This window comes from Sinocyclocheilus anshuiensis, unplaced genomic scaffold (genome assembly GCF_001515605.1).
Source record: "Sinocyclocheilus anshuiensis isolate Anshui unplaced genomic scaffold, SAMN03320099.WGS_v1.1 scaffold100, whole genome shotgun sequence".
Lineage (NCBI taxonomy): Eukaryota > Metazoa > Chordata > Actinopteri > Cypriniformes > Cyprinidae > Sinocyclocheilus > Sinocyclocheilus anshuiensis.
In genome coordinates, this window is record NW_015555725.1 from 995159 (window position 1) to 1007101 (window position 11943).

At 40.3% G+C, this 11943-nt stretch overlaps 1 protein-coding gene across 2 annotated transcripts in view; it reads left to right on the forward strand.

Moving 5' to 3' along the window:
• Positions 1–11943, forward strand: part of LOC107672606 (iporin-like) — a 29196-nt gene that overhangs the window by 5260 nt on the left and 11993 nt on the right. The window contains exons 2-9 of one of the 2 annotated variants that reach the window (XM_016465861.1): positions 2244–3951; positions 4105–4642; positions 6214–6879; positions 7357–7554; positions 8406–8552; positions 10416–10492; positions 10599–10773; positions 10853–10958. In XM_016465861.1, coding sequence (XP_016321347.1) covers positions 2401–3951; positions 4105–4642; positions 6214–6879; positions 7357–7554; positions 8406–8552; positions 10416–10492; positions 10599–10773; positions 10853–10958 — 3458 coding nt within the window. In that variant the 5' untranslated portion in view covers positions 2244–2400. The remainder of the gene's footprint in view (positions 1–2243; positions 3952–4104; positions 4643–6213; positions 6880–7356; positions 7555–8405; positions 8553–10415; positions 10493–10598; positions 10774–10852; positions 10959–11943) is intronic. The other variant, XM_016465862.1, reaches the window with a different exon arrangement.

An 11943-nucleotide genomic window follows, 5' to 3' on the forward strand; every position in this document is an offset into this window, starting at 1 on the left:
CTACTATATGTTACGATAATTGTTTTAGTTCACAACTTTCAAGGTTACACCATTTATTCTAGGGCTGCACGATATTGGAAAAAACTCACATTGCGATATTTTATTTTTCTGCGATTATATAATCAACGATAAAAAATCAACGATTGGGGTGATTTAGGCGAGTAAATCAGCATAGGAAATAAACAAATTACAAGCATAGATAAATATAACAGAACAAAGATACAAATGAAATAAACAGTGCTTTGTATTTTTAAGGCAAGTCTAACAGTATTCAGGTACAGAAATTGAATAATCAAAGACATTATGTGACTATCGTGGGTGCACACATCGCAATATCGATGCTGAAACGATATATCGTGCAGCCCTAGTAGCTAAAATAAATTGATTGCAACCACTTACCTTAAAAAAATTTAGTCAATTCAATGAATAATTTTTTTCAGTGTGACTGTCATACGTGCAGGCCGTTCCGGCGGATGACGTAGGATGCATGCGTCGCACATGCGCCGGTGATTAGTGACGAACGCAGAAGCGCAGAAGAGAGACAGCAAAAAAAAGGCTGGCCTAAAAAAAGTCAAATTTTCTCTGTATAATTGTATAGATTCATGTCTATTTGCTGAATTTAGAAGCCTCCCAGGTTGCCCACACAGACAGCAATAAGCAGAGAAACACTACAGTATGGTCACCACGTGTCTGATTCCAGTGGCAGGTCTTCATGAATTTTGGTATTAAAGGTGTCAGATGGTGCTGAATCATGTAGCTTCTGGTTTTTTTCTTTCTTTCACTTTTTCCTTCATATCAACTCTCTTGGAAATGGAAAAGAGAAAAACCACAGAGCGTGCAGTCCCGTTGAATTAAAGTGCTATTACACATCCATTTTCTTTCGCAATTGTTTCCCTTCATCTATGCCATAATCCAGGGGCGTAGCCATCATTTCAGAAGTGAGGGGGACAGAAATGTTTTATATATATATATATATATATATATATATAGCGCGACAAAATACAATAGAACCCATAATAAAATAATCAGTGATGCTGTCTACATTGGATGCGGCGCAGCACGACAAAGTACTGACAAACACAAAGTTCAAATTACTGGCAACGGTCGCTTTGTCGCGTCCAGTGTAGACAGACTTTGGGGCCGTTCACATGTCGTGCCTAAAAACGCGTGGAAAACGCCAGTCGCGCTGCTTTCTCCTTCTTTCCAAAGCACTCGGGAGCTTGCTCTTTCGTGGCGTCTGCCATTGCTAAGCGTGCGCTCTCCACGACGACGCGGAAGTTTCAACAAAGGATAAACTGATTTCCAGCACTGAAAATCGCTCTGCTACTAAAAGTATTTAAAATGGGTATCTCTGTACAGCTGTCGCGTCCGCCGGTGTAGACACCGTGTCTGTGTGTGAGCAAAGAAAACAATCAGTATAAATATAACGATCAGTATACGAAACATCGCACATCCTGCGATGTGACTATCGCGGGTGCGCACATCGTGATTTCGATGCTGAAACGCTATATCGTGCAGCCCTAATTTAAATATATGTATTGTATTTATTATAATGTATTTTACCTGGGGTATATGTGACTATCGCGGATGCGCACATCGCGATTTCGATGCTGAAACGATATATCGTGCAGCCCTAATTTATTCTCTTTTTTCTTGTAGTTTTAGGTGATTGCCTTGACAGTGCCTGTGTTTGGTTGATATAAAATGTTAATCAAAATAAAAATGATAGAAAAACATGCTTCGAAGATATTGTTTAATTAATCACTAGCCCAGTATATATGTAATCATTAGTCAGCTCTCGTAATCCACTCTTAGTTTCCTTCATGGACTCCTGTAAGTTTGAGAATTTTTGTGTTGGTTTAAATGTATTTCCTTTATATTAACTATCAATTAAAATGGTAAATTATGTATTTACCTGTGTACCAGTTTATTCATAGATTGTCTACATTCTGAATACATTATCATCTATAGACTGTGAGCAGATTAAGGAGCCTGTAAACTGGATTTAGTTAATTATTCATTTGTTAGTTTGTCTTTAGGTTTCTTTTTGTCTGTTTTTGGCACTCATGATTTGTCCCTGTAGATCATGTTTTTGTTATGTAACATGTAACTTTGTTGAAAATGATATGTTTATACAATGAGATGCCCAACTAAAATGCCCTTTTCCACTTATGAACACTGAATATCTTTGTTTTACGTGAAGATAATTTAAAACTGAGTACTGTCTTCTGTCTTTTTTTCAGATGTTTACCTTCAGCCAAGAGATCCTCTTTAACCTTTTCTTTAACGTTCCTCACTTCCCAAAACCACGGATTGGCATTGGACGTGTGAACTAAAGTCTTCGGAAAACCACATTCTGCAAATATCCAAATATTCTTCATCCTCACCCACTAGGAGAAGATGGACAGTCCACCTAAGCTAGCCGGGGAGACTCTTATTGTCCACCACATTCCACTTGTTCACTGCCAGGTTTCAAGCTCACGACAATGCTGTGGTAGTCCATTGAAAAGGAACAGTAATCCTTTCAGCTGCCCGGAGAATCTGGGATTGAGCCGGACTACCTCCCTACCTGAGAGAGATATTCTTCAGCGGGAGGCATTGGTGTACAGCAGCCTCATACAGACATTGAGCAGCAGCCTTAGCTCTAGTGATACTTTTGGGGTTGGAGGAATTAGAGGAGGGCAGAAACAAGGAAGAGGTGGGAGAGAAGGGAGTATGGCAAGTGACACTTCCTCTTTCACCTCAAGCAATTCTGAAGATCAAGCTCAAGGCCTGCAGATGAAGACACGTGAACAGCTGAACTCGAGACGTAACCCCTTTCTGCTCAACACTGAAGATGAAGATGATGAGGATGAAGACAATCTGAATGGATATTTGGAAGACTCCTCTTTTCACCTGCATGGAAATTCGCATGAAATCTCAAATGCAGCACTTGCAAATGAAGACTTGCCGTCTTTCCACCTGCATGACCTTGGGTTCACCGTTGAACCTTTTCTCTTGCATGGGTCTACAGAAAAACAGTGGAGTTCCATACATGGGCCTAGTGGGGAAGCAGAGCACAGAGACCACACAATAGGTGGGACTTTCGATTTGTCTACTCACATGGAGGGACTGAACTTGCTGAGATTAGATAGCCAGCGGCGCCACGGAAGCAGTGGTTCCACCCTTTCAATGGACTGTGGTGAGCAAGAATGGGGTGAGGATGATGATTATGAAGACCAGTCCATGCAGGGTGGCAGAGGAAGCTCAGAGTGTTCCAGTCTTGCAGCACCACATTGCTCCTGTTGCGTCCTTTCTCAGCCATACCCTGAACCTTTTCACAAATCATTTTCTGAGTGTCACCAGGGCTACGGCAGTGATTCCTCCTGCAATAGCTCAGATGGAGTGCTGGTTAACTTCAGCACGATTTACAACAAGATGAACAATGTTGTCCCAGCCAAACAGTCACTCAATATCAACAGTTCCGTCGAGCAATCCTGTGCCTCATCTGTGTCTGAGCTTGTTGGGATGTGCGGAACAGAATGTAGCAGTGGACGTGGAGCTTTCTACCTGGACTTACACACCTCCCCGATTGAACCCGCTCAGCATCCTTCGGCCACTCAAGAACATGCAAACTCTTCTTCTGTATCTCAGTCACAAGGTGCCACTATGGAACTAGATGCCAACTGTAACTCATACCACAACCTTCTTGGAAGCGAGGCACTGTCCTCCGCTGAAACCTCTGCCAGTGAACTCATCTCGTGTCTTCAAAGCCAAGCTCGCTTGGTTGTAGCAACGCAGAATTACTACAAGCTGGTGACATGTGACCTTTCTTCCCAGTCTTCTCCCAGTCCAGCGGGATCATCGGTCACAAGCTGCTCAGATGAGCACAGCAAAGGAAGTCCCACTCAGCCAACAGAGTACTACCTATTCCAACAAATGAAAGAGGATGAAGAAGAGGAAGATGCAGAGGTGTTATATTATTTGCTTCATTTGGTGTTAGCTTGTATTTAGCATTTTGTGCCTTTACTCATTCTGTACTCCTTAGCAATATGTACATTGTACCTTCTTATTTTTCTTCTAGCTTGTTACATCCTTTACATTCTTTTCTTTTTCTTTTGCCAGAATGAAGAAAATGATTCATGTGAGATTGAATCTACCCGTGAGAATGTAATTGAGGGGCAGGTGTATATCAACATCTCCCCACCTACAACAGCCTGCAATTCAGTTGGTGCTTTGGGGAGCGATCGACCTCGTTCTCGCAGCTACGATCGGAACCTAGACAAGTCACCATCTCCTCGCCTTGGGTCCTTGGAGCGCATGCTCAGCTGCCCTGTTCGGCTCAGTGAGAGTGCAGCCCCTAGCCCACCACCTCCACCACGTGTCACTTCTTTTGCGGAAATAGCGAGGAATAAGAGGAGAACCGGAGGATCACCATCACAGAGGGGTGGAATGGAGGCCACATCCATGAACTCTCACTCATCTGGAGAGTTCTCGCCCATCTTGGAAGACCTTCCACAGGGTCAGAGCCACAGTTTGCCACCACTCACTCGATGCCATAGTCAAGGGAGCTGTGATTTGTCCTCCCCGCATAGATCTCGGAGTACACCGCTGCGAGAATCACCAGGGGGAGCAGGAAAACGGGCTCGAACCAAAGCAGAAGGTAACACATTATCTTCTAAAAAGAGGATGGTTAAATTGTGTTACTTGTAAGAGCTGGTTTATTTTGTGGATTGACTTGTTTTGTGTTTGAATCATGTTATTGTGCAGCCTAGCACTCAGAAGCCTGACTGCATTTTGAAACTCTTCTTGACTATGTGTTGGTTGGGTTGTGACAATTAGATTTTCATAATTTTATTTCTCTAGCATTTCAAACCTAGCTAGTAAATGGTGTGTATTCTCAGTGATTGCCCTTAGCATGATTTGTTTGTTTTATTTTCCAAGCCAATTTGGTTAGCTTCTGCTAAAAGGTACCACTCTTTCCTCTTGGTTCAGTTACTTGCTAGGATGTTGTTAAAGAGTGTTTTCTGCACATTGATCTGCGGTTACTGTGTGGTTGCTAGAGTGTTGCTAGGAAGTTCTGCATTGTTCCTTATTTTGGTCCAAGTCAAAACAAAAAAACAAAACAAAAAAACTTTACTGGATACTGTATGCTTTGGACCCAAAAATAAATTCAGTCATCCTTTACTTACCCATGTCGTTCCAAATCCATATGACTTTCTTCTATGGAATACAAAAAAAATATCTCCAAATATTTTCCTTTTATTTTTTTTGTGGAGGAATAAATGTTATGTGGGATTTAAACAACATAATGGTAAATTAAATATGACAATTTTTGGGTAAAATATTCTTTTATGTATGTCTATGGCTTTTTTATTGTTTGCCAGCCAGGTAATCTCAAATCCGATGAGATTAGTAATAACACATCTGTCGTCTTCCAGCTGCATTATGTGAGGTGTCATTCGTATCTGTAGCACAAACAGTGCAAGAGTTACATGATAGTTTGATACTTAGGTTAGGAGGTTTGACAAAGCAAAATAAATTGGCAGAGTTTGATCAACAGAAAGGTTAGCTTTTGTTACTGGAATGCTTGTTAGTTCTCTCTGTGCTTAGTGCTGTGCTGCCCCTGCTGGCTGTGACTGGGTACTGCCGTGTACTAAGAGCTCTGACATACGAGTACTCAGGCATGTGGAGCAGACAGTTTACTCAATAGCCGAGTGACGTTTCACACACTGTGTGCCCGTCAGAGCACACGCAACACACACCCAGAGGTGTACACAGAGGAGCTTCTTAAACAGGCTGTTTTTTGGTAATAATGTCCTGGCTCTTTATGTACCTCTGTTGGTCATTAAGTTTTTGGAGCAGTGTTTTAAGGTATGCTTTTGACAAAGTTGTATGATTTTTGTTTTATGTATGATTTTGTTTCAGTTTCATAATAAGACCCTGTTGTTTCTATTACTATTGCTGGGTTTTATTCCAGCTGTTTTAAAATGCTGTGTCATTGCCATAGCCTTTCTGGTTTGAATTTACATCAAATAATTTGCTTCATATTATAATTATATGTATCATGTCAATTAATTTTATTTATAATGATTTATGAAGCATTAGATATTGAATGATACTCTGCCACAGTCTCAGTTTTAAATTTCTAATTTTGTTCTTAATCTTCATCTGTCTTATTTTCTCTCCAAACCCTCCTTTCTCATCTCTGTCTCTTGTCTTTCTTCCCCCTAGGTGGCCTGTCTAGCTCCACAGACTCCTCTCCAGTTGTATTTCGCTATAGCAAAGATCAACGTCCTACCTCATTACCCATTCAGCCTTTCACTTTCCAGCACCAGTTTGGAAAACCCCAGACGAAGCCTCTCCTTCCTCTTCTGGACGGATACATCAGCCAAATGCAGGCTCGAGGGGCTGCAGTGCCTGAGGGAGGTGAAGATGACTCGGAAGAAGATCGTAGGCCACCTCACGGCTCCTCCAATGCACCTACAACAGTGCGGCCATCCCCACTGGGCAGCTATTCCCCAATTCGCCTCCAAGTTGCACCCACCTCTTCTGGAACCTGCTCGACATGCACTCCGACCCCTGGTGGTCCGAGGCCACCACGTTCCCTCTCTTGCCCCATCTCTGCAGGCCTTCTGCCCCAGCATACCCCAACTGGAATGGCCATACGTACAGAGACACCTAAACTTGCTCCCTTACCTCCAACACCGCCTCCACCTCCACTGATGAAGCAGAGTCTGCTGATGCCTGCATTGCCCACTAGAAATCACTGTTTCCACCGTGGCAATTTGCCGACGCTACCCAGCTCAGGTCTCAGTCCTCTTGGACAGTTGGAACCAGCGCCACAGGAAGAGCCAGTGAAGGTTTTACCGGCATGTGTGACACAGCAACAGCCTAATGGTAGGTTTGGAGAAAAATGAGTGAATTCACAGTTCTAGACACTGCTGTGTGTTGTTTATGACTTTATAATAATTTTTTCTGCTCTTAAAGAAAAAAAAACATTAACGTGGTTTTGCCTTGAGTTTGTACAAATCTTTTTTTTCTGATTTGAGTTGGGTAGGTCAAAATAATCGTATATTGGCTGCCTATCTGAACAAAGCCTTAGCTTCCATACTTACACCTTGACTATTCTTTCCTTTAAATACTGCTAACAATTTCTCTTTTCTATCCCTCCTGTTTCCCCTTCTGCCCGTTTTTTCCATTGCATCACTTTGGCATTTCCACAATATTATCTTACCCTTCTGACTGTTCTTTCCCTTTTACTACTTTTCCCTGTGTATGTATGTTCATTCATCTTACCATCCATTCACCAATACTTCTTTTTGTATTCCGTCCATTCTTTGCCACCATCCCCTTTTTCTTCCATTTTGCCCCCAGTGCACCACCTCTCCCCGCAGGCACTCAAATGGAGAGAGTACAGACGCAAGAACCCTCTGGGTGTGGAGCGTGGTAAAAACGGCCCTCATTCTTTCTCTTGTGCTTTGGAAACCAAGAGACCTGGAACTCAAGTCATGCGACGCAATGTGTTTGATTTCCCTCCCACCAATCAACCACTCAGCTTCGGCAGACTTAATGGTGCTGAACCAATTTCTATCACCCAAAGAGACAGAAAGGGGGCTGGGGTGGAATCATTTTGTTTATACCGTATTGACCTGAATATAAGACGATGTTTTTTTCTTGGAAATACATCTGAAAAAACACGGTCGTCTTATATTCAGGGTCTAGACTTTGACATGTCAATAATACACCCACAACAATAGGTGGCGCCAAATACGCATAAAACGAGTGTGCCATGAAATACGTAATGTAATGCGTGTAAAAACAAAAGAAAACCTTACAGCTGCATGAGTCGTGACTGTCACGTTAGCCTGATGGGACCAAACTCCCTTTGTGATTTTAAAATGTAAGACAGTACCCAGATTTGAAGTCTACAGTAAGATTTAACTTCTACTGTTAATAAGATTTTGGTAGGCTACTATTAGATGGATAGCCTAAATGTCCTAATTCAGATGGGCTACCTGTTTTTTTTGTTTTTTTTAATGGTATATCAAAAAGTGTATATTTTTTTAATGTGATTGTTGGTACATTTTACCAGTTTTTACCATACTTTCAAAACAAAAATTAAAATAGGAAAAATATGCAATATGAAAATAATTGAAGACAAAATGTGTTTTACTGAGAAAAAACAAGATTTGGTTTTTAAAAAGCCTTTTTCCAAAAGGTACATCTGGAAAAAGGGGGGTCGTCTTATAATCGGGGTCATCTTATATTCGGGCCAATGCGATAGTTAGTAAATGTAGTTAGTGAACACTTAAGTGTGACAACGACCGTATCTTTTGTCTGTCATCACCAGCTTGTTTTGTATAGCAGTGTCTATATTTGGTGTCGGTTTGCATTTATCTGACTGATGTTGTTTTTGTTTATAGGTCAGTCATTGAGGCAACTGCCGCAGTGCTACAGTGACTTCCTGCCGGATTATTTCTCTCAGACAGAGCGCCCCCCAGAGGAATTCTGCTTATCTCCTGATGCTAATACTGATGAATCCATCTCTATAGACCTGTTGCAGAAGAGAGGTGTGTGATTTATTTTTTTCTCTGTGTACTAACGCTAACAGTGGCACAGCATGTGTTAAATATCATATCAGTTCTTAAAGGGGACATAACACACAGTTTATGCCAATCTCATGTCAATCTTTAGTACCTGTAGAGTAGTATTGCATCATTCATATCTCCAAAGAGTCTTTAGCTTTATCAGATTTATAAAATAAAGATACAGCTTTACGATTCTCTCTGAGCTCCTGGAGGCATGCCATGGCCAGAGCTAAAGAGTCGTGAGCACTTATGCGCCGATTGCCAACAAAACACAGAAAGTGCCCATACAAGGAATTCTGCCCTTTCTTGACGTCATGAAGAGCCATGCATGAAAATTTTTTCTAAAACTTATTCTAACCTGGAAGGAGTGTATTTGGCACAGAAATACCCCGTCATACGTCCAAATCGTTTTTTTAAACTTTGACCATGTTTAGCACGAGAATCCAACTCTTTAACAGTGTAAATAACTCAGAATGCATGTAATAGCATTAGACCCCCCTTTTATGTTAACCTCACTCCTAGATATTTAGATTTACATTTATTCATTTATCAGACACATTTATTGAAAGTCACTTACAAATAAGTTTGAGTTTTTAAATATTATCATGTAACATCTAGAAGTTAAAAAATAAAACTGCAAGTATCTTGCGGGAAAACGATTGTTTTGGTTGTGCTTCGGCTCTGCTCCTCGGTGGATGAATGTGGTTCAAGGCACCAGTTTACATATGAATGCAGGACATCTTATCAGAGTGGATGGACAAATAAATAAAATGTTCTTTGTTTCTAAAACTGGTGATTCCCAAGAAGTTTGCTGTTGTGAGTGATCCTTGGTCAATTGTTCTTGTTCATTGTGAGTAACATGGTGAAGCTTTAAAATGGCTATTGTAATTTATCATTGCTTTCATACATTTTAGACAACATTATTGTTCTTCACACCACATATTACTAAATTAGTCTTGCATGGGAAAGTGACATCATGTTTAGATAAGGACAAGACTAAGAAGCTGAATTAGAAAGTAAAAGGAATTTAAAAAAAAAATTAATTTTGCTGAATGCTTGCAGTACTCTTGCCCATACAACAGGCATATAGTGAAACTTCAAAGAAGACAAATTGGGACCACAAGGTTAGATTAATGTACTATATTCTAAGTGTTCTAATGCCAAAAAATGCTGCCTTTTTTGGCCTTTGGAGGCCAGTCCCTTGTCACCGTATGCTTTTGTTGTATAGGCAAGAGCAGTGTGAAGATTCTTAAAAACTGTTTTCTGCATTTCACAGAAGAAATAAAGTCATACAGATTTAGAACAACATGAAGGTATAGAAATGAAACAGAATTTAAATTTGTTTGGGTCAACCATTATTTTAAGCCGTTACTTTTGCCTCTCTGACTTGTTTCGCAGTTTAAACAATGTCCAGATTTAATCTAAAATCTCCATATAGTCATAGCAGTATAATAACCTCAGCAAGCTCATCTTTAAAGCTTGATGTGGTTAATATAAACCTTATTGTTGCGGTGAGCCCTTTAGCTCTTAAATGAATTATAGTTTTAATGCACTGCATACACACTGCAGTGAATATTATGTGTGCCCTAGTGACAACAATGCAGAAGAAATCTATGTCTCTTCATGTTGTTTCCACTGAGTCCTCATGTCAACCAAACAAGGCCCCTTTTGTTTTCCACTCAAATACTGCCAATTCCCATCAGATCCTCTAAACTGCATTAGCATATGACAGAGCGTGTGTTTGTGTGTAGCCTATATACTATTAGTAAGAGTTCAATTTGATTAGATAAATAAAATAATGGAATATTTTCTATTTTGTCTCCTCTGTATATCCTTATGTACTAGGTTTGGTGAAGGCCATAAACACAGCAGTCGATCTGATAGTGGCTCATTTTGGCATCAGTCGAGATGCAGGAGTAAAGGTACATTAAATTTGAAATAACAGTGTTAAACTCTGTATACTTGAGTTTACGTGCCTCACTAAAGGCAGTAAAAATGTTGACAGTACCCTTTCGCTCTCTCTTACAGGCCAAATTGGGAAATAGCTCTGTAAGTCCGAATGTGGGTCACCTTATTCTAAAGTACCTCTGTCCTGCCATTCGTGAGATACTGCATGATGGACTGAAAGCGTATGTACTGGACCTGATCATCGGACAACGCAAAAATCAGCCCTGGAGTGTGGTGGAGGCCTCCACACAACTCGGTATGAGAGGAGTGATGAAGGTGATTATTATATGAATGAGAATGAAGGAAATTATTTATGCTTATCCTTTCTGTCCTAGGTCCCTCTACGCGGGTTTTACACAGTCTGTTTTCTAAAGTCAGTCAGTATTCTGAGCTGACCAATCACAGTATGAGACTCAATGCCTTCATCTTCGGCCTGCTGAAGTAAGCTTCTTTCATTTTTCTCTCTTTTCATCTCCCTGTTCTTCCTTTCAATGTTTATAATCACGCTCGTCTTCATACTGCTTATGAAAGCACATTTTTGTACTTTTCAACATTTTTTGCTTGTTAAAGCATCAACATGAAATCAAAATTGATTTCTAAATTTACATTCCTTATTGTGCAATTTGTTGGATTCCCATCTAGGTTTTCTCGTTGAATATAACTTTTCAATTGGAAATGTATGGAGATAGAATTGTTGCTTAATTCCAAATAAATAGATTATGATCCACAAATAAATGTAAAGAGATTAACAAACATTAAACATATTGACAAATAAATAGAATGAGATCCACAAATAAATCTTAAAGTTTCATAAACATGAATTAAATTCACAAATAAATAAAATGAGATTTGCAAATAAAAGACATATTCACAAATATATATTTGTCACAACCACAACTTTGCCTCTCATTTATTTGTGAATCACGTCCTGTGCATTTGCGAATTGTGAAACGTCAAGACGTGCTGACAATCCACAAATACGTGGACTCCACCCACCGTCTACTCAAGCCAATCAGATAACAGCCACATTTCGCTGACCAATCGTAGCACGATCTCGCTATAGCCAATCACGTTTTGCTTTACAATCAGGGCGGTCCCATCCTGAGATAACTTCATTCATCTGCATTGGCTCAAATAGGTAATATAAGGGCCATAAAATGGGTACAGTAAAAGATGTTTAAAATTGGATTTCGTTAGACCATTAGACTGTGTATCATGCCAAGCCACAGTATTATATTTGACGTGCCTTTGAAAATGCCAGAGAAACAGAGCTTTAAATCACGGCTATGGGAACAACGCTATAGGCCTACTGGATTCAAAGGCGATATGGAAGCGTCATGTTATTCAGTATTAGGGGTGCTCCGATCAGGATTTTTGAGGCCGATCACAGAAAGCAGTATCTGCCGATACCGATCACTGATACCGA